The sequence below is a fragment of the Cyprinodon variegatus genome, unplaced genomic scaffold, assembly GCF_000732505.1.
Source record: "Cyprinodon variegatus isolate N-32 unplaced genomic scaffold, C_variegatus-1.0 Scaffold1, whole genome shotgun sequence".
Taxonomy (NCBI): domain Eukaryota; kingdom Metazoa; phylum Chordata; class Actinopteri; order Cyprinodontiformes; family Cyprinodontidae; genus Cyprinodon; species Cyprinodon variegatus.
The window spans coordinates 2,896,415-2,919,147 of NW_015150454.1; the positions used below are offsets into that span (position 1 = coordinate 2,896,415).

General features: G+C 39.1%; 1 protein-coding gene across 1 annotated transcript in view; it reads right to left on the reverse strand.

Annotated features, from left to right (window-relative positions):
* Positions 1-6,057: 6,057 nt before the first annotated feature.
* LOC107092736 (methylcytosine dioxygenase TET1-like) overlaps positions 6,058-22,733 on the reverse strand; it is a 39,316-nt gene continuing 22,640 nt past the window's right edge. Inside the window, exons 3-12 of the mRNA XM_015387408.1 lie at positions 15,757-17,920; positions 13,929-14,019; positions 12,382-12,475; positions 12,005-12,213; positions 11,777-11,927; positions 11,360-11,449; positions 11,035-11,172; positions 9,911-10,087; positions 7,470-7,614; positions 6,058-7,360 (exon numbers count right to left, since the gene is read on the reverse strand). Coding sequence (XP_015242894.1) covers positions 6,354-7,360; positions 7,470-7,614; positions 9,911-10,087; positions 11,035-11,172; positions 11,360-11,449; positions 11,777-11,927; positions 12,005-12,213; positions 12,382-12,475; positions 13,929-14,019; positions 15,757-17,920 — 4,266 coding nt within the window. The 3' untranslated portion in view covers positions 6,058-6,353. The remainder of the gene's footprint in view (positions 7,361-7,469; positions 7,615-9,910; positions 10,088-11,034; positions 11,173-11,359; positions 11,450-11,776; positions 11,928-12,004; positions 12,214-12,381; positions 12,476-13,928; positions 14,020-15,756; positions 17,921-22,733) is intronic.

The window sequence follows — 22,733 nt, forward strand, 5'->3', positions numbered from 1 at the left end:
GGGATTTTTGTATGTTGAAATCATCTAGCAGTAGAAGTTTTAGAACTTTGTTAACGAGGCAATAAGGGATACTTACCAATATATAATTTTTAACCCAGGATTTTAACTAACTTTTATTTTTAAGAATACCATTAAGGCATTCAAAACCTTCAGACTAACATGTCTAATATCTTTTACCATGTGACCTTTTCTCAGGTAGTGTGGTCTGTTTTTCCAAATGAAGTTCATGTTCATTTGATTGATGGTTTAATACAAGTTATTTGGGAATACAAGTGGAATAAATTAATCTAGACAAGTATTTTTGATTGAAAGAATCTCCCTAACATAGAAAGGTCTTGTTGGAGCCATGACTTAAGTTTGGAAAGACATTTTTTGATGATGTTTTCAATATTTAAAGTTGAACTGTGGTTTTTACATTAAAATAGCTCCTAAGTATTTAATTTCAGATTTAAATGAGATGTTCAATATTTCTTTTAGGGTTTTATCATGAATGGATAGTAGTTCACTTGTCAGTAAATTATTGATAGTCCCGAGGCCTCTGAAAATAAATTGATTTTATCTATTGCTACTGGATATTGATGGCCATTTTTCAAGAAAAGGGTTGTGTCATCTAATTGTCTAATTTTTCAATGTTTTTCAGGTAAATTGCTAACATTTCTATCTGTAATATTGGAACAAAAGTATTTTAAGTCTAGCAAAAGACCGCTCTAAGGAATTGGGACACACTATGCACTTCAACCCTCAGTGGGAACACATAATTGAAGTATGCAAGGGTAGGAATGCAGGTATTGGGACTGGGCCAAACAGATACTTTCTTAATGTGGAGGGCCTTTGAACCACTCACACTCATACGTAATCGGTTTCAGACGGGACTTAATATGGCCGACCCTCCATAGGCACACAAAAGGGATGAGAGGTGGGTAGGGCGAGGGAGTAGCCACCGATTGGGAAAGGTCCATAATCAAAGTCTACGTTTTTAATTCTTAAAAAAATTAAGTCTGCCAAGATGTAAAAACCTCAAACACAAATTACTAATCAACTCATTTAAAATTTTGCAAAAAAATATAACTTATTGATGTATCTTATAAATATGCAAATGCAAATAGGAAAAACCTAAAATGGTAAATAAAATGACAATCAATCTAGAGTTAGATAATTAAACTGAAAATCCCCTGTGTAAAGGTAGTTTTACCCATAGATTGGTCCCAATTCCACTTATAGCTGTTTACTGTAATGCTAAACTACTTTGAACCAGATGAACCTGGAATCTACTGCCTAGAGCTCAGTTTCCTCCTTAGTTATTAGCTTTAAGAGGCATCTTTGTCACATGTGGTTCCTTGAGTGATCAGACCATCCGCCATTAGCCGGGGCTAAAGCTGACAAAAAGTCACGAGGAACTTAGTGATGAATCATTTTGCTTATATCATCTGGCTCATGATCCTTTAACTTTTGTAGTAGTCTCTTCAATTACAAAAAACAAAAAAAACAATCCAAGCTGTTAATTTCATCCCTTTAATATCAATCAAGTATTACACTGAACTCAAGAAAGACAACACATTATTTATGTAATTTGTTTATTAATTTGAGAATCCATTTGAAGTTTTTCATGCAGAGTCCTTTGCTGTCCTAATCTAGTTTACATATCTAACTTTTCAGAAATCCAAGACTGAGATCATCTGATGCTCTCATTTTAGGGACAGAGGAGAAAGATCTTGTACAGAATTGGCCATAGGCTGTGGAATGCATTGTCATCTTGTCTTCATGCGGCTTTGATTCAGTTAAATCTTTCAAAATGCAGGTTAAGATACAGCTATTGAAAGAGTAATGTAATCAACTAAAAGAAAAAAAGAAAAATGGTGGGGGTAGGTTAACACCCACCACATTAAATCTATCTGTTATTCCCCGTTTATGTTGTTAATCCTATTTATCCTTTTGGGTTTCACCACTGTGTATATCTTTGTCATATGAAAGGGGTCTTAGTTACTTAAATGATTGGAAAGACTTTTATTCTGAGTGTTTTTACATAGAGAAATACAATAATGACAAGATTGTTTAAAAGGACACTTTGGTATTTTGGCCTCAGCTCAGAATGCAGACTGACCTTTGGGCTTTTGTTTAATGAATACTTTATCTCAACTAGAGATGCTGCCCTTTTTAAAAAGCAAAGGATATAGTCCAACTGTAAACTTTCAAAGCTTTTAAAGATAGCATTGGTCCATTATTAAACTGCTCTCAATCCTGCAGGTAAACTACCAGCTCTTTTCTTTTTGCGGGACCTGTCACTTAGGCAACAATTCCCAAATAGTATCCTGAAGTAAAGTTTTTTTTATTTTTTATTTAATTCTCCGGTTTGATATTTTTAGTGCACAGAAATGATGGAATGAATCCAAAAAAATGTATTCAATGTAATGCCTTGAAAAAATATTCATATCTCACAGGCATTTCAATTTGTGTTAATTTTATTGTGCATGGTAGAAACCACAACTTGCTCCATGGACACTCCATACTGGTAATATTTGATTTATCTGTTTGAACAGATGGAGGTTGCAGAGGTCCACACTCTTTTTTTCTGATATGTTGACAGAAATATTTGGCTTTCCCACTGATGTCTAATGAGAAAGCAGTGTGTTCAGGTTGTTGCCTTTTTAATTAGTCGGATTAATTATGAAAAGTCGATTATTGAAATAATCGTCAACTAATTTAATAATCGACTAATCGTTAACTGGGGTAAACAGACTGTAAAACATGCCTTTAGCTGACAGACCGACACACTTAGAGCAGTAATTATAATATAAAATCCCTTTATTGTCCCACAATGGGGAAATTATACCAAGATTGTAAAAAAAAACAAAAAACATTTTGCATCAATATGCTCTATCCAGAACTCCACAAGTGGAAAAGTTTGAGTTTCATTTCATAAAAAGTGTTCATTAAAGAACCTTTGGCAATTTAATTATTAATTGATTGATCGATTTGCAAAAGAATTGTTAGTTGCAGCCCTATTTTAAATACAGCTGCAAATGTGCCTCCATTTAAGTGAACTGTTTTAAACCAGTCTATCTAAAAACTATGACCAATGGATTTTGTAAATTAAATGAAGGCATAATTACCTGACTGTATGTAAAATTTTACATTTGAAAGAGATATGAAAATTCTTTACTATACATTCCAGTTAAGCAGATATAAACTATTTGGGGTATATTAATTGACCTAAACAGCAATAGTTTAATCTGACTGAATATCAGACAGTTAGTGAAAAGTTGTCTTTTTTTAAGTGTAAGTAAAGTTCTGTTTTAAACTGTAAATGAAGTAGTGCTAGCTTGTAAAGAAGACTGAAAATAAAACAAAGAAAATCAAGATGAGGTCCAAAATATAAATATGACTTTTATTTCACAATCCCAAAAGAGATCAGCCATCCACAAAAGGAATGCTAAATTTAGTCTCTCCTCAAGTCTAAACTGGATATACTTTTACCAACATACAGTAATTCAGTTTCAAAATAAGCAAGATCACCCATTGTCTAAAACACCTTTAACAGTACAGTAAAAACAATGTGGTTCACATAGATATTTACAGTCTTTCTTAATGCTGGTGCTCATTACAAAAATGTTCCATGTGGACTGAAAATGTCCCAACAACAAAACACAAAAATACAACTTTCATTTTATCATGTGATGTATTTAAAATTCACTGGATTCTAAACAGCTTACATTCATGTATTTTTTTGCATGTAGGTTCTGATTTTTTTTTTTTTAAGAGCTGCTGGAGAATTCCTTACCTGTGGAAGACATTTAATCTGAAAGTAAAAAACTGCACCTTATAATGGAACTTGAGCAGATGTATTCATTATTCTCTCTGCTGTCCCTCGTCTGCTAGTAAATGTCAAAGGAAATGACAAAGACAATGTTTGCTGAATAAGTACCACATGGATAGGTTTTAGAAAAAGCACCGTTATGCATTTTAGAACCAGTTCAAGTCAATGTCTGCTTGGACAAGTCTTCTTTTAGCACCAAAACCAAGTTTAAGCATGTGACCAAAACGTTGTAGCTGAAAATGTAATGCCATTGGTGTTAGTGTGAAAGTGATTGAAGAATTGTTCTAAAGTTGCATTCATTGGTATTCCTAAAATAAAGAGCTTCTCTTTTATGGGTAGAAAAAACTATTATTGAGACCCTGTAAAAAGATATCTGTAAACAAAGGTCCTCATGAGAGTCGATCACAAAAAAGATCTTAATTAATTGCTTAATTGCTTTAGTGGGAGGTGGTGTTCAAGTGGTTTCATAATAAAAGGGAGAAGTTTGATTCAGCAGTTGCTAAGATGGCTTTGTGATAATATCTGACACTTCTGTTAAGAAGGTAGTTTCTGGGAAAATAGCACCAATAAAATATATTTCTAAGTTCCTATTATTACTCTTGTCCCCTATGAAGTATGCAAATTCTGTGAGTGGATCCATGAGCCGGCCCAAGGAAGAAGCAAACCAAACCAAAGCTCTACCGCCACCAACAGGGCTCCCCTCTAGGGTTTTCATTCCTTTTATAAACGTTTGTGTGTGAGAGGAATCACATAAACAGCTGATCACGGAAACTGACTTTTGCCATTTATTGTAGCAATTTGCAATCTAGTTAGCAATCAGCTTCATTACTAAATCTGTGTGTGCTGGTAGAGAATATAAAAATATCATTTCCAAAAGGTGGCATCATACGTAAAAGATAAATGTGGGAAGCTCCAAAGGATAAACAGAGCTAAAAGAATTTCAACCATCCTGTTATCTGTCGAAATTCTTGACCCCTCTCCCCGACTCTCACACCCTAAATAAACCTCAGACACATCCTAACATGTTGCTGATAATATTACTTTCTTTGAAAAAGCCTGCTTCATTTCTCAGGTTAGATGCTAGATCAACAATAGTTTTCAAACCCCTAACTGATGCAAAAGTTAGTTAATTGGAATCTACTTTTTTTATCTCACCAGCTGGACTAGATTTATTAGGGATGGGCTTTTATCGTGTTTATCTTTTAGAGACAAAATACTCCATCCAATACTGATAAGAACATCATTTCAATGATTAAATTATCAAGCCTCTAAATCTGATAGTTTAATTCAAATTATTCAATTGGCTGTTTAAACTTTTTTTTTTTTTTTACTTCTTACTGTTGGATCCATGATAACGTCAATAGTTAATGCACACGTTATAAAACATGACTTAATGGTATAGAGGACGATTTTTTATTTCTGGGTGGATCATCTAAATAAGTGGTCCTCCTAATTGTCAATCATTTTGGTAATATGTTTACGGAAGTCCGTCCTACATGCTCGCCCCGTCGTATGAGAGTATCGCACGAGAGTAAAATTTGTACTTGAAAAGCAAACAGTAGTTGAGCTTTGGTGACAGGTAGTAGCTAGAGAAAGGGCCCAATTCACACTCTGTTTAGCACCTGAAAACGGCCTTGGACCGGCTCTAGTCAAGCTGATAACTAACAATCCCCTGCAGTTTCTCATGTTCCATCATTGTGGCGACTACTAAATTTCATTAGACACATGTGCAATATTTTATAAACTAAATAAAAAGGAAATTAATGCAGAAATAGTGTAAAATAAAACAGTAAAATAACTGTACTGTAAAATAATGCTTAGCTGTCATATTTACTCTATTGTATCTGTCAGTACATACATATTTAGGCCTATGCACTGTTTTTCAAGTTAAGAGAAATTAAAAAAGTGCTTCTTAATATGCCATCTATAGCTGTGAATTGAAGAAATGAAATATTTTGAGGAAAGAAGACAGAAAACAAATAAAAGAAGAACATTTCTCTCTTCAACCACTGAGAGAAGACGGAGGCAGCTAAAGGAACAAGCAAAAATGCTACATGTGACAATCTGTAGTAAATAAACTGTGTGACGTAAAGAAGTTGCTTAACCACGGTTACAGTGAGAATGGCACCAAAGTACACCATTAGTGTACAATATAAAGCAGGGTAATATAGACATCTTGCAGTAAACAGGCTTACGTCAGAAATTAAATAGAAATCGTTATGATAAGAATAAATAATCACATCTTTTTTTTTCTTCTAAATCATGTGTATAAAACCAGTTTAAAAACATCTTGCTTCAAAGCACCATCTTTTTACATTAAAAACCAGCACCGAAACTCACAGTTAAAAAGCCAACAAACTTTGGTCCTTCTCATTACCAAACAGGGCAGACTCCAAGAAGGACAAAGTCAGCAGACATTAGAAAAGCACAGTAAAAAAAACCCAGACACGATAACAATGAGAGTAGCGGTTAGAAGCTGAATGAGGTAAGGCAGAACCATGGTGTAGGAGTTTTGAGTGAGTCTGGTTAAACACCCAGACTAAGACCAGCGATTGTAAGGGCCTGTCACGCGTGTAAGTGCGTAAGGAGACACGGTTGTAACGCCACCTGTAGGCGTAGTTAAAGCCTGACGCGTTGGGACATTCATTACCCTTTTTGACTCCTCTGTCTCCTCATCCTCCTCTCCCTCTACACCACCTGATGTTTTTCTGTTCTTCCCTGCACTGTTGTTTCCCTCCATTCTCAGTCTCTCAGCCTCCTCCTCCCGATCCCGCTCTCGTTTTGCCATCTTGGCGTCCCACATCGCCATACCGTGGCCCGGCTCATTCAGGGATTTGTGCTGGTAGAAGACCAACGAAATGCGGGTGGGGTGGCGGCGGTTGGGCTTGAGGATGGGAGTGGTAGCGTGGAGCTCACGCCGCGCACACTCGATCAGAATCGAGCCGTGTGATGGCGCCACAGCGACTCCGCCTATATCCTCGTCCAGAAAGTTGTGCTCGCTGTCGGACCATACCTCTTCCTGTTGGATGTTTTGCGGAGGAGTTTGTAAGGGGAGAGAATGGCCTGGAGGGAGGTCATGGTTCCTTACCTCTCCTGCTACATGTTCTGCAGGTTGAAGTCCATTAAGCCTGCTGAAGAGGCCCTCAGAGGTAGGTCTAGGGGAGAGGGAGGAGGGGGACAATCTGTGCAGAGTAGAGCAGTGCACCTCGTTGGGCTCAGCTTTAAAGGGATAGTCATTGTTGATGTTCTGTGGAGGTATATGTTCTAACAAAGCACCATGCTCTCCAAAAGCATGAGTCAATCCACTCATATTATTACCCACTGTATGATAGCCGTAAGCTATGCCGTTCTGCTCCAACTGGAGCTTTGATATACCATGGTGGTTGGAGGGGAACACCTCCTTCTGTGCAGTGGCCCCGGCACCTGCAGAAAAGCAGCTGCTGATGCTCTGGCTGTAGGCAGTGGGTTGATTTCTCTCTGGAGGGGATTTGCCAACGCTGGCCGGCCTTGGTGGTACTTTGTAAGGGCTGTAGATGCCTTGAGGCTCTTTTAGGGCAAACAAATGACATCATTTTTTAACATGGCTTTAAAATCACTTCTGATCATTTCTGAAATGTTATTATAAAAATAGAAATGAGATATTTAGATGTATCACCTTTATTTGGGGTTTCAGATTTGACTTTTCCAGGAGTGACAGAAGACCCCCCCAGCTTCTTCTCCATCTTTTCTGCCTGAGCCTTTAGACGAGCTTCCTGTCTTATCTTGCGGGCAGATTTCACGGGCTCAGCCAGCAGGCGCACCTAAAAAAAAAAAAAAAAAAAAAATGACTGTATTAAAAACGGAAACCAAATCTATATATTACATCATATTGCACTTACATTTTGCCATGTTGCAACCACAAACCTGCATTTTGTTTTCATACAAACATGCATTTTAATGGAACTGTAATGTACGTGACAAACAAAATGCAAAGTAGTGCATTATTCTGAAGTCAAACAAAATAATACGTGGTTTTAAAATCTTTACACTGCTCAAAAAAATTAAAGGAACACTTTGAAAACACATCAGATCTTAATGGAGGAAAAAATCATGCTGTTTATTTATACTGGTATGGACTGGGTGATGTGTTAGGAACAAAAGGTTGCCGCATCATTTGATGGAAATAAAAATTATCAACCTACAGAGGGCTGAATTTAAAGACACCCTAAAAATTACAGTGAAAAAATGATGCGGCAGGCTAGTCTATTTTGCTGAAATTTCATTGCAGGAACTCAAAATGGTATTTAGCTATTTGTATGGCCCCCACGTGCGTGTATGCATGCCTGACAACATCTGGGCAGGCTCCTAATGAGACAACGGACGGCGTCCTGGGGTATCTCCTCCCAGATCTGGACCAGGGAATCACTGAGCTCCTGGACAGTTTGAGGTGCAACCTGGCGGTGTCAGATGGATGGAAACATAATGTCCCAGAGGTGTTCTATTGGATTTAGGTCAGGCGAGCATGGGGGCCAATCAGTGGTATCAATTCCTTCATCCTCCAGGAACTGCCTGCATACTCTCACCACATGAGGCCGGGTTTTGTTGTGCACCAGGAGGAACCCAGGACCCACTGCACCAGCATAGGGTCTGACAATGGGTGCAAGGATTTCATCCCGATACCTAATGGCAGTCAGGGTGCCGTTGTCTAGACTCTATAGGTCTGTGCGTCCCTCCATGGATATGCCTCCCCAGACCATCACTGACCCACCACCAAACCGCTCATGCTGAACGATGTTACAGGCAGCATAACGTTCTCCACAGCTTCTCCAGACCCTTTCACGTCTGTCACATGTGCTCAGGTTGAACCTGCTCTCATCTGTGAAAAGCACAGTGCGCCAGTGGCGGACATGCCAATTCTGGTGTTCTGTGGCAGTGAGCACAGGGCCCATTAGAAGATGTCGGGCCCTCAGGCCACCCTCGTGAAGTCTGTTTCTGATTGTTTGGTCAGAGACATTCACACCAGTGGCCTGCTGGAAGTCATTTTGTAGGGCTCTGACAGTGCTCCCCCCTGCTCCTCCTTGCACAAAGGAGCAGATACCCGTCCCGCTGATGGGTTGTATACCTTCTACGGCCCTGTCCAGCTCCCCTGGAGTAATTGCTTGTCTTCTGGAATCTCCTCTTTGCTCTTAAGATTGTGTTGGGAGACACAGCAAACCTTCTGGCAATGGCACGTATTGATGTGCCATCCTGGAGGAGTTGGACTGCCTGTGTAACCTGTGTAGAGTCCAGGTAGCGCCTCATGCTAGCAGTAGTGACAGTGACCCTAGAGGGGAAAAAATGTCAGTGGCCTCCACCTGTAAACCATTCCTGTTTTGATGGTCGTCTCGTTGTTGCCTCTCTAGTGCACCTGTTGTTAATTTCATTAACACCAAAGCAGCTGTAACTGATTAGCAACCCCCTCTGCTACTTACCTGACCAAATCAATATCCCAGAAGTTTAATTAACTTGATCCTATACTCTGATTACAAAGTGTTCCTTTAATTTTTTTTTTTTTTTGAGTAATGTATTATAAATAATCAAGTCCTGGTAATTCAAAATCTCACAGCATCAAAAATTGCTACAAATAGAGCTGCAAGTTTTTAAGGTTTGAATATGGAAAACCTGTGTACGGGGAGAATCATCTTGGAAAGAAAAATAAAGGAAGAGAAGAAGATAATGGTCAAATGTATTCCTGGAGTAATACATGTAACATCAAATGTAACATTTAAGATGGAGGGGATTCAGGGATAAATGGGAGGTTGACTGGAGTGTCAAACCGAACCGGCCGATGTTAAAAGTTTTTTTTTCTACCAAATTAAGAGCAGCATCATTGCATTGTGTAGCGGCTGTAGATAGTTAAGCACGACATCTCACTGGACCAGTGTTTGCATATTAAGAGAAGATGAGCAGTCCAATAAGAAAACAGAGACAGGACTGAAAGAAATAGGAGTGGGATAAATGAGAAAAGATGCTAAAAATAAAGGAGAAAGAGATGAGTGAAGCAGATAAAAAAAAATAAAATAAAATGTTTCTCTTAGCAGTCTCTACCCCCCAAACAATGCATCACTGTCAACTTACCTCTCTGGGAAAAGAGGAGAGAACGTGTAAAGCACCGCTCCGGATCTTGGCCCACTGGCCTTCGACCTGACCAAACTCATCTTTTTCAGAGATCTTGTAGAGGGGGAGCACATGGAGCTGTTCATCCTCGGGTATGTTTCGCACCGCACGGTTATCTTCCCGTGTTAAAGTACAAACCTGAAAAAGAACACCAGACAGAAGGCAAGATTTTTATTTCAACTGAAAACTACAACTTTGAGTTTCTTCTTCTATGGTCGGAAATGATACGGGACAACTTCCAAACTGGGCATCACTACTACCTACCGTAAGAGAAGGAGTGTCTCTGTGGAGTTTTTCTTGTGATTGTTTCACTTAGTGACTCACTTATAATCACTTAAAATTTTAATCTTAAAGAATTTAAGGATTTTCAATTTTTTTTTTTAAAAGACCAGCCTTCTCCAATAAAAAAACAAACGCATATGCACAGCCCTGTACCGGCTCCCAAGAGGGAATGCCTATTAAATGCGTGCGAGAGCATGCACGAGATCATTTCTCCTCATGCAAGCTCTGTTTAAAAGGTTCTGTTATCCTAGCTCAGACAAGCTTACTGTGTCCGAATGTCTGCCCTCAATTTTTCTTTATAAATGCCTCTTCTGAGGCCTTTCTTTTCTTCTCACACACTTCCTAGACACTTTTTCTCTTAAAATCCTTGGCCATTTTCAAAGAACCACAGTGTGAAAGGTGAGCTTCCATTACTGCCTTAAAACTGTAGCTCACCACAGATATACGCCTGAAAGTGTGCATGCACAGGAAAAGATAGCTAACGGGAAGAGTAAACATATAACCAGAATGATTGACAATTAGGAGGACCACTTATTGAAATGATCCACCCGGATATAAAAGATTGTCCTCTACATCTTTAAGAATCTGCCATAAAATTTGCTTTAATAAGACATTCCCCTGGTCTGTAACATAAACATCCCAACAAAACACATTAGAGTTTTTTTGTTTTTATTAGACAAAACTAAAAAAGTTTTCTTTCAAAAGGCATCAAAACTCTTGTAAATATGTGCTAAAATAAAACAGCCTAATAAAATTTCTGATCGCATTCTCTGCACTTACTGTTGACTCTGAGGCATGCTTACCACGGTGCTGCCGTTGTTCATGTTGCTGGTGTCTTTGTGAGCATGTGCACAGAAATCCACACAAGCCGTGACCCCTGAAAAAGGACGTCCCTCCTTCCTACCGAGCCGGCAAGCGTCCCCGGCTGCTTCATACTCAACCTGTAAAAGGTCAGAAGAACAATAAAACATTTGTACAAAGTGGTTTCTATAAAAAGAATACATAAGACTATGTCAATTTTTTTTTAATCTAGTGATCAGAAGACCTTAAATGAATAAAAGTAACAAAAAGGACAAAAAAGTCCCTCTTATGATGAGCAAGTAAGGTGAGCTGTTTTTTGTTTCATACCTGGTTCTGGAACGCAGCGGGAGCCAGTTTTTTGTAGAGTGGAGCAAGATCAGTGGCCAAACTCTGAAGGCTGTTCTCGATCTTCTCTTCCTAAAAGCAACAGATTTAGGTCTTTTTTCTTTGGTTGCTGAGAGATCAGTTGTGAAAAAGAAGTTTGGAAAGAAGTGGCTTCAAATGTCATACTCAGCATTCACCACAAGGAAGATGTTTGGTTTTAAAGATGCAGAGGTAAAGTAAATGACATGGGGCTTAATAAAACAAACAGCTCTGCCTAATTATACCATGAAGTAAATCAAACACTGATTACACGGAGCAACCATTATAAACCCAGGCAGCAGAGGGACGAGTTCTAGTAGTACTTTAGGATTTTTAATGGTTTAGGCCGTGAAGCTGCAAAATGAGCAAACATTCCCTAACCTCCTCCCGAAGGTCTCCAAGAAGGCGAAACTTGCGGGGCACTTTGCTGCGTGCAAACTTGCACCCGTTGAAGTACATACTCCAGGAACAGCCGAAAGAAAACGAGGCTCCACATGTGTCTGGGTCCAAACCCTGACATGCACAGGTGCGGCTGCAGAGACAGAGAGGTTAGAGCAGGGAAGTAATAGAAACAGTTTGGATAAAGGGGCAGAACGGGAAAACACTCACTCTTCGTTTAGGGCGCATCGTCGACTGGTAGGGGAGCCGTATTTAAAGAGGGTCTCGGTGAGGTCCTGATAAAGGTGATCCGCCACCGGTCGAGGTATTCCCTCCCATGCCAGTATCAGGATCACCAACACAGCTGTCTCGCAGTGATGTCCTGGCCTTTGGCGGACCAAACACAGGAGCTTCTCCTCCTCACTCCCACGCCGGATCACCTGCCACGTGATTTGGGAGAAAACAAGTCAGATGATGCACAGCAGATTAAATCAGGCAACAGATTCAAAATCCAATTTCAAAAGGGGGAAGCTCTTCTCTAAATACATGTCTGGCCTCAACATGTAATCATAGGAAAGAAAATGATGAGCATTACAGCAATCACATACCCATTTAGCTATGGGACACCCCTGGGAGCTCTTTCCTTCTTTCCCAGTGTAAACAACAACTTCCACCCTCACTGCATTTCCTTTGGCACCGTATCTGTGAAATGAAACCAAACATTAAAGCAATCCCATCATGTTGAACATATGTCACATTTTCAGTTTATTTCTGAGATCCATTTTCAAGATTTCATCATTATGGGTTGGCTATTTTTTTCAGTTCATTACATTTCTAACAATAAAAGTTCCCTTAAGTTTTACTATCCATAGTTTCAACAATTCATGAAGCAATACCACGCTGCATAGTAAACTTAATTTCTAATCATCAATGACATTTAAAGCAGTCTAATAAGGCCTGAAAAATTTAATTATAACTTCAGATCTTTAAAACATATCTGGTAAGTATGACTGCGCTGTTTCTATCACCTCTAACAGTATTTGTTTCAGTCTTTTTTGGCTTCAAACCAAACCAGGTTTATGTACATACATATCTCAGTTTAAAGGTTTAAACCTGGATGCAAAAGATCAGTTTTTATTCATGAAAGTAGTTACATTGCTTTATAAGTTTTCAAAACAAAAATATTGCTGTAACACTGGTCTGATCTGACTCAAAGCTGACAGCTATTGCATACTGGTTGAAAATAGTTCTATTTTAAGGAAACAAAAAATAGAATAAGGAGTAAAGTCCTGAAATTCAGATATTTTGAATTTCTACTTTTTTATTTCTGAAGCAACAGCATAAATGCAGCCATGGCCCCTAAATTAGTAAATTCAGTACAGTTATATTGCATATTAAAAGAGAAATGTCCTTTATCAAATGAAGGCACAGAATATTAGTCAGCAGATTAAATCCACAATGCAGCCGTTGCTCTTAAGCTGATGTTTCTACTACTATAAGTAATCTCTACTACAGTAGCATCAGTGATTTAGGCAACTAATCAAACTACTAGTCATGTTATTTCCTTTTTCAATGAAGGAAAAAGAAAAAGGTAATCTAATTTCAAAAGGTAAAAAGATTTCGGATTTCTGATGGTTGTTTAAAAACAGTGGCCTTATCATCCTACTGGACATGGCTCCATTCACAGCCAAATGTTGTTTGTTCAGGCTCTTTTACATCCTGTCAATAAGAGTTCATATTTGTTGCCATAGTAGCTCTTGTTTGGAGGACAGACCACGGTAATCACAGTTGATTATATTACAAATCATTACATTATTTTACACAAACTCTCATTGTATCCTAACTCTATCTTCTACTATAATTCATCGTATTTTCTTCTGCCAGTACAAACATGCTGTCAGTTGGACAGTGATGGAGCCAAAAACAGTTAAAGAAGCTTATGGGCCCCCCGGTCTCAGCTTAAGGGACTTCCTGTTACACCAGGATGTGTGTTTTTGTGTACTTTGTGCAGAACTGTTGTAGTCTTACAAATAGTGCAAGTGTTAAACTACCTTAACGAAACTTCCTTCTTTCTCAGAGTAGCTGCAACCAGGTCCTTTGCTAATGGCAACAAGGGGGCTCACAAAATGTGTTTGGTCAAAACTGTTTAGTTTACCTGTTTTCCATCATTTCCCTCACAGCAGCAACATTGGGTCCTGCACCAAGATGAGTATAGTAAGGGCCTTCCTCCTTTTCAATGATTTGGTCTGAAAAATTGAAAAATATAGTCCAGTATTAATTTCGTCAACCAGCACGATGACCAAAATATTTTGTCAACGCCCAATTTTCCTGTGACGATGACGTCACGATAATGCACAAAATATGTTTCCACAAAATAAAAATATGATGAAAATAAAAAATGATTTTCGATAACGAGACTAAAACCAGACAAAATTTACGAGCCATGGACAAATGGACATTAAGAAATTTAATTAATTTGTAATTGTTTATATACGTTTTTCTTGAGCTTCATAGAAGATTACGTGTTGTTGCCCTGTTTGTCCCTACACGCCACCTGTCCCACAGTGCCTCACGCCGCTCAGTAGCAGTACAGGGCTTATATATTGGTCACTGGTAGTAGTTAACCATGGCTAGCTCAACTTCGCAGTTATTAAGGTTTGATATCGGTGTACAGTTTGTACGGTTTGTTGGAGGAGCTGGGCGAAAACAACGCCTGGATGTATGGAGCCATTTTGTTTACAACGCGAAGGACAACACCGGAGGAAGGATGCCAGCAAAGAGTCTGAGGCTTCAAAATGGCAGTGAAGAACACAGCGAATCTCAAGCGACATCCGAGTTGCGAAAATGCTACCATATGGAAGAAGGTAAGGAATGGGTGGTCCTGTAGTAGGAACAGGTGTGTGTGTGTGCGCGCACGGGCACATGCATGTGGCTGTGTGTGTGTGCCTTCTTGTGCCTGTATCTGTCTGACTCTCTGTCATAGATGAAAGATGTTCTACTGATAAACTGGATATTAATTGTTAAAATTTCTTCCTCCCAACTAGATACCTGACACAGTGACACCACAGTCAAATCAGAGGTTGTGTAAGGAAGGGAAGTCGGTTGCAGAGATGTTGGGAGCACCCCCACCGCACAAACCTGACGCCATAGAGCAGAAAGCCCTGGAGAACCAGCCTGCAAGGACCATTTAGGAGGAACACTTTGTGGATATGATGAAACAAGCTGACTAAAGGTTCAATGTGTACAGTGTGATATATGTTAAAAAGAGAATTGGTGTGTGAAGTTCTATTCTGCACAGTGTTAAATAAAATAGAGAAAAAGAGAAGCTGTGTGTGAAGAATTTTTATTCTGTATAGTGTGATATATATGTTAAAAAAGCAGTGTGTGGAGAAGTTCTATTATTTACAGTGTTGACTAAAATGACAAAAATGACTAGAATGGCAAAAATGAAAATGAGTAAAATTTGACTAAGACTAAAATTGATTTTTGTCATCTAGACTAAGACTAAAACTAAATCAGGAAGGCAATGACTAAATATGACTAAGACTAAAATAGATTTTTGACATTGTGACTAAGACTAAGTTTAAAAAAGATGACAAAATTAACACTGATATAGTCAATGTATGAGCTTATTAAAAGGCAATAATTCTGGAATATCTGTAAGAGGCTGCAAAGAGCAAAGGTTTTTCATTAGGTTTAGAACAAATAACACAATCTACTGATGATCAATCAAAACAATGAATCAAAATGGCCCAGTCAAAATTCAGACCTAAATCTAACTAGAAAGACTTAAAATGGTCTTTTAGAAATCTGTCACTTCACTTGGCAAATATTCTTTCCCACATTAATACTCTCAAACTAAAGGTTGTATTTGTCACGACTGCTTAGAATGAATCCATTTTATTTCTGTAACACAATAATTACTAAGGGTGATGTGTGCACTGCTGTGCTCCAGTGAATAATACAAAGCAGAACAAACTCACCCACACACTGGCAGGATGGAAGATCTGCAATTTTTTTGGATGGTGTGCTGAGCAGGTTCTTGATAGGGGTATCTAGAAAACTCATTGGAGAGTCCAGAAAACTATTGACGCCATTTCTTGTCGGAGTCGACTCAGCAGGATGAGTCCCATCAGCAGCTGTGGACAGGACGGTGACCGACCCTGATGTCTCTATTTTGTAGTAGCTCTGTTGGCTTGGAGGAGGGGAATCAGGAGGCCCTGAAAAGCCATTAGCCACAACATGGAGCCCATTCACATTGCTGAGAAAAGGTGGTTTTGTAGGGCTGGTGTTAGGACTTGCACCGTGCTGCAGCTCACCAATAGGTGGCGCTACCTGAGAAGAAACATGGCCCTCCTCTGGTCCTGCAATGAAACCATTGCAGTGATTGTGTTGGTAAGGCAGACCATTAGAAAGAGGCCATGGCTGGTTTTGATGAGCACCCTTGTGGTTCATAGTTAACAGACTTGTGTTATGAGCATTGGTTTGATGGATTAGTTGTCTCTTTGCCTCATGAGCCTCAGCAGAGTATTTCTTCAAATCAATTTGAGCCAGAGGCAAAAATAAATGGTCCTTATGGACACGGTTTGATTTTCCATGGAGAAGGCCATTCTGGCCTCTGCCTTTATGGGATGTCTTCCCATCCAACAGACCTTTTGAGAATGGGGTCCTACGACTGACTCCCTCCTGTGGTCCGTCGCTTTTCCTCTTCCTGGGCTTGGAGGGTGTAGTCTTTACCTTTTTTAAGGGAGGCTTTCTCTGAGAAGCAGCTTGCTGGGATTGGTAGTTATATTTTATAGCTGAAACAGGTGTTCCCTTTGGTTGGCCGTTCTCTGACTTCTGATTGTGTCGTGCCTGGATGATGAAGGCCAGATCGGCCAATTGAGCTGCCACTTCCTCCTCATCCCTGTTTCTCCCCACTTTAATGACACACCTTTCTCTGCCCTCCACCAACTGTTCGTGATTGCCGTGGGACTCTATGTGAATGTTCTCCTTATACTGATGCTGAGAATTTATGACATAAGGAGCCTGCTCTGTCTCCCTGCAGCTTGAGCCTCTACTTGGCATAGAAGGTTCTGTGTCGCAACTCAACCTACGGGAGCATTGGATGACATTCCCCTGTCTGGCCACAGGAGGGCGTATCACTGACGTCTGGTTCAGTGGTGAGCTGATGACAGAGACTTTATTGTAGTGGATGCCTGATGGAGGTTTAGCTCCTGGCTGAGGAGAAATTGGGTTCAAATTTGGGGAACAGGAAGAAATTGGAAAATCACTATTAATTTCAGCTTTAATGGGACCTGAGGGGCTCTGAGGTATAACTGCCAGTTGAGTCAAGGCCTCAATGGCGATAGCCTGATCAACACTAAGGTTTCTTCGCTCTGCCAACGTCTGCACACTGGGTAGCAGGACACCCTGAGGAGGTTCACTTTTGACAGATTGAGGAGTCCTTTGCAAATTAGCAGGAGTGCTTTTTTTAAACTCATCTTTTTCTGTTTTGACGAAGTGCAAATCTGGTGGTTCTGTTTTGATGGAGCGAAAAATGGAGGACTGCGTCCCAAGTAGTTTCTCTTCCAGTCCCTTCCTCTCTGTGACAGACAAGCATACAACCGCTGCTAACATCGACAATGGATCTTCGCACGTATCATCATTTACTTTACTTAGTTGCGAGGGGGTCTGCTCAGTGATCCACAGCCATGGCTTTTCCAGTTTGATCTTCTTTAGTGGAACTGACATTTCGTCTACAGACGTCTTAGATCCATTCTCAGAGCTGTCTTTTGGAATTGCTGCGATTATAGTTCTTTGAAGCTCTGATGCCATTGTGGCCTTTTTACAAACTGATTTCAGATCAGACTGAGACCCGTTGGTCATGTTAGCACCATAAGGCTTAGTAAAAGTCTCATCAGAACCATTCTGATAAGTCACAGAAGAGCATATGTGTCGGTGAAGTGCACCATTGGTCAAGTCCAACTCTGACTCTCTTTTGATAAGTGCCAACTGTCCGCCTTGATTGGTGATGGACTGGACGATGACTGGAGATTGAGTATGAGGTATGCGGCCATCCACTTCCTCATTCTCCTCCATTGCTGTGTGGGTATCCTCCATCGGTGCCTTGCCTTTGCCATTTATCGAGCCGATTTTTGGAGCCACCTGAGATGCAGAAGAGAAACATAAAGCAGAGATGTGACTCAAAAAGTTCTGGAAGGGTTTGTAATTCAGTGGGCTTTAAACAGTTATGAGCAAAAGAACCACAGGCTGCCTTCCGGTTTGGCCCATGCATCTGGCATGGCTACCATAAAGGCTGCGGAAAATACATTACAACTAACAAATAATCTGCTCACTATAAATATTGCTTAAGCTTTAAACACTATTAATCATGTGCATTTGTAGTTCCAAGCAAACCCCAAACCCATTAAACTCTATCACATTTTTTCTTATACAAGCTGAAATAGCAATAAATTTTAATTTTGATTTGATGTGATAATTGCACCACAAAGAGGAGCACAATTGTAATGTGTGAGATATATAATTCAGGGTTCTTTTTACAAAAACATGACAATTATGGCACACTTTTCCATCTAGATGTTTTTACTCTAATAATGCTGGGTTATCTGGGCAAATTAGCAAAAGGATGCCTAACATTGAAAGAAAGTTTCCAGACGCCTCGTTTGGAGCTTGCTAGAAGCCATGTAGGGAACACAGCAAGCACTCAAGAGGTGAACCTCAATGCCAGCATCAAAACAACTAGCTCTACAGACAAAACTAGCAATTCAGTTTGCCCTCTGCACACTATCCCAGTGGAACATTGGGGTAGTTTTCTAAAGCAGGGACAGGTCGGCTGATCAAAGTAAATGGGAATCAGAATGGTGCTAAGTAAATGGCAATCCAAAAAGATGGCATTCTGTTTCAATGAGCCCAATTCTTAAGTTTATGGCCTCAAAGGAAAATCCTGGCAAAAAATCAGTATATTTACCTAAAAACAATATTCATGGCTTAACTAGTGGTGGAAGCATCATGCTGTGGGATACCTTTCTTAAACAGATGCAGGCAAATTCATCAAAGGTAATAGTAAAATCTGTTTGCAAGAGATCGGAAAAGACTTGAGACTGGGCTTTAGGTTCAGCAACTAGCAGGAAAACCCCAGTCATACCTTCAAGGAATCAATGCTCATTTATATGTGTCTCTCCATGCAATCCATTCCTTGAGCATTTTTTCAGAAAACAATGGGAAAATCCTTCCGTCTCTTAACATAAAAAGCTGATACAGATATACCCCTTGCCGCTTTTATTTTAGGGAATGTGGTTCTATGAACTGTTGTATAATTAATACCCCATTTTTCAGATTTTAATGTGTAAAATAATTTGAAAACCCTAAACCATGTTACTCCCACTTCAACATAATACAAGAATTGTGTTCCTCCATTGCATAAAATGTAAATAAAATACATCAGAGGTTGTGTATGTAAAGAACAATTTGTTAAAAGGTTTATGATGTATGAATACTTTTGCAAGGCACTATATGTAAGCACATTAGTCCACAGTGCAGATGAGGAAAAATGTTTCTGATCCCTGCTGAGTCACAGGTAACCAAGTGTGTAAACATCTAGGAATCCCCCACAGTTCATGACAGCACTGCTAAGTTCACAGAGTTTATGTATGCAGCACGCATGTACACGTTGTATTCAAGGATTTAGTGTTGTAATTCCCTGAACACGTAATGAAATGTGCAACTTTATACAGTCATTCAATCAGACTGTGTCAACCTATGTGCCTTCATGTGACTGGATATAGTTACCTTTTTCATGACTTAAGAATATTTACTACAAAAAATGTAACAATCCTACAAAGGTCCAAAGTACCAACACACATTGATTGGCCCAAAAAGCCTGAGCAAACACACACTCAAAGTAACCTGTGACTACGTGCAAACAATCATCTCCCCATGCTGGTGTGTCTGAAAGTTTTGTGTTGTTCTAGAAGTTGTCTTAGAAACAAGGCAGACACATTCTTATGGTAAAAAAAAGTAGATTAGATATAGTTGGTAAGGCTTTTTTTCAGGTAAAATGTAAAGGCATTCTTGTATAACAGCTCGGAAACTCTAGAGATTTATGATGTTCAGAGCTGCATCATAAATAAAGTTTTAAAAAAGCACAAATAATGCTTTAAAACTAAGCTGCAGACAGGATTTTTAACTGGAGGTTACAGTGCAATATTATAAGCTGTGTCTTATGTAATTTTATAAACCTGATGTTTACTCTAATGAACTCGCTGGACTGCAGGGGAGCTTGGGTTATGTTCCTCAGCGCTATTTACCTGGCATAAACTCTCATTAAACTCCACGGACACTGATTTAAAGTTGTTTGTAGAGGGAGATGTGCTCACCAGCCTCATAGCCTCTCAGTACAAACCAGACGCCTTTGAACTAACAGAACAAATAGGAAACACATGGGCTGTCCACATAATTATGTTTTTTATCAACATTTTTCCATCTGGATCAAGTTGACTCAGAAGCCATATTACAGCAGTGCATGGCTTTTATTGTATTTCTGCAAATACAACTAGAATCCAAAGAGATTTTAAAGGTATATTGAGAAATAGCAATATCAGAATAAAAAAATGAGAGCATGTCTATTTTGAAATGAATCAGAAATGTTCTGTTTGGGATGCAATCTGTGTGTTTCTGTTTTTGGGGAGGCATGTGGTGCAGAAAGTTTCTAGCCTTGTGATGTCCCACATGTGATCTCTCAGGGTCGCCATGTGTTCAAGTGAATGTTCACTGTATTTTTTTTAGAGTTAAATGGCTCTGTTGCAGGGTGGAGACATTGCTACAGTAGAAACCTACATCTACTCTCCATTGGCATGGATGTTATACTACCCTTGGGCCTTTAATGGTGAATTTGAAGCATTTGTTTTTCATGATGAGAAGATTAGAAGACAACTCCAAAAGATTTTAAGTGTGCAAATTTAAAGGCTCTTCATCCCAGGATACCAATCGCCTCTAAGCAGAAAGCCAAAATTTCCATTAGGGCTGAGGTCAGGGCTTTGGAAAGGCTGCATGGTTTGATGCATGTCTGGGAGTTTCGTCCTGTTAGAACATCAAAATCTGTGCAAGTTTTAACAACATTATCCAAACCTTCCCCTCAGAAACAAGAAAATTAGAATGCCAGGAAACTACCATGGCTCAAACATGTCATAAACTGGAAACTGCTGGAATGCTAGTGTAGTTGTCAACACTGTTACCAAAAAAAATACAACCCAGATCCTAAATGGAGCGACTGAAGCTCAGCTGAAGTCCCATTCTTTCATTTTTATCTGGAAGAATAAATAAGAGCATAATAGGATCTGAAGGCATAAACAATGAGCTACACCACATTTCAGAAAAACCTATAAAACAGTCTGATTACATATCAAAAGAAATACATACACAGATCAGGCAAAAAAAAAAAGACCAGTATGGGGTCCCTTCATTTGTCCCTAGCTATGAAAACCCAACACAACAAGCTGTGAAGCATAAAACATTCTGAAAACTTTCTTAGACACAGCTTTAAACTTTCTAAGTTTGATTTATAGTAGTCTGCTGGAGTGGGGGAGCCTTTACTCCCCAAGTGCATCAAGTGAGTCTTAGCAGACCCTGACATTTATGCTTATTCATCACAATTCCTTCCTTGGAAGCCGTTGAGATAGATACCGATGACTGCAGACTGGGAAAAGGCAAACCAGGAGCTTTGGGAGAAGCTCTGACCCAGTAACTGACCCCCCCACCCCCACCAAACTCATCCAACTTCAAAAATGTTACCATTTTTAATTGCTTTTAAATCTAAATATGAACTTGTTGCCACATATTCCATTAAATTGGGTACTATGATGAAGAGATAACTAGAGATTATCTTCAGCTTTTAATGGTTATAATGCTATATGTCTGATAACTTTGGTTTTATTGTATGATATGTACCATGTTTGTTTACCATGTGAAATTATCTATGATGAAAGCGCTTTGTGGAAACTGAGCAGATTTTATTTAGGTAAACAACTTAAAGGAATACTTTTTAGTAACGGTAACAGAATTAATATCTAAACCCAAAACTTAGTTTCTTCGTCTATTTTAGTAAGGATTTTCTTCATCCTAGTAAAAATCTTTTCCAGGAGGCCCCTCTTGATATTAAGCTGTTTCTATATAAAAAAAGTTAGTGATACTTTAAAGGTGTCCATAATCAAAATCAATACATATTTACTACTATGAAGCTTAGCTGTATTCCAAAGAAAGTGCTAAAGATAATTCACACACCAAGAAGTGAAGGAGGAGGAAGTGCATCACAATGTGTGTTTTTTCAATGAAAAAACTGGAAGTCTTCAAGTGCTGCAGCAGCCTAATGCGTGTCAGCAAACATATGCATGCAACAGTTCACATACCCAACTCTTTATCATCTTAGGGTGACATCAAAGCAGAGCTGCTGTTTTTCATTATGTTATATTAGGTTTTATGATATCAGAGAGCCAAATGGAGGATGTAAATGAGGAGTCATGCGTTCTTATTTAGCCACTGGGTCTCTGGAGAGTACTGGCAACCTGTCCAGGGTGTACCCCGCGTCTCACCCATAGACTGCAATCCAGATGGAATGAGCGGAAGAAAATGGTTGAATGGATGGTTGGTCTCTGGAGAGAAAATTGTGTCTGTAACTTATTAGAACTGTGTTTTTGTGCTGAGCTGCCTCAGGGTATCAGAAGTTATTCATACTTTGATATATTGCATTTTTATATTAGATTTTTTTATATGATATTTTTTCTTTACACAAACATAATTTTGAGGCTAAATATCAGAGGTGCCCTAAATATCAAATGACAGATATATTTGTGTTTAAGATTCAGAAACTCATAAATACTAAAAGTATGAAACATAAATCCATCATAATCAGCCTTGTGTTGTTTTCCGGAGCAATGAATTATTTCAAAATTACTTTCTTGCC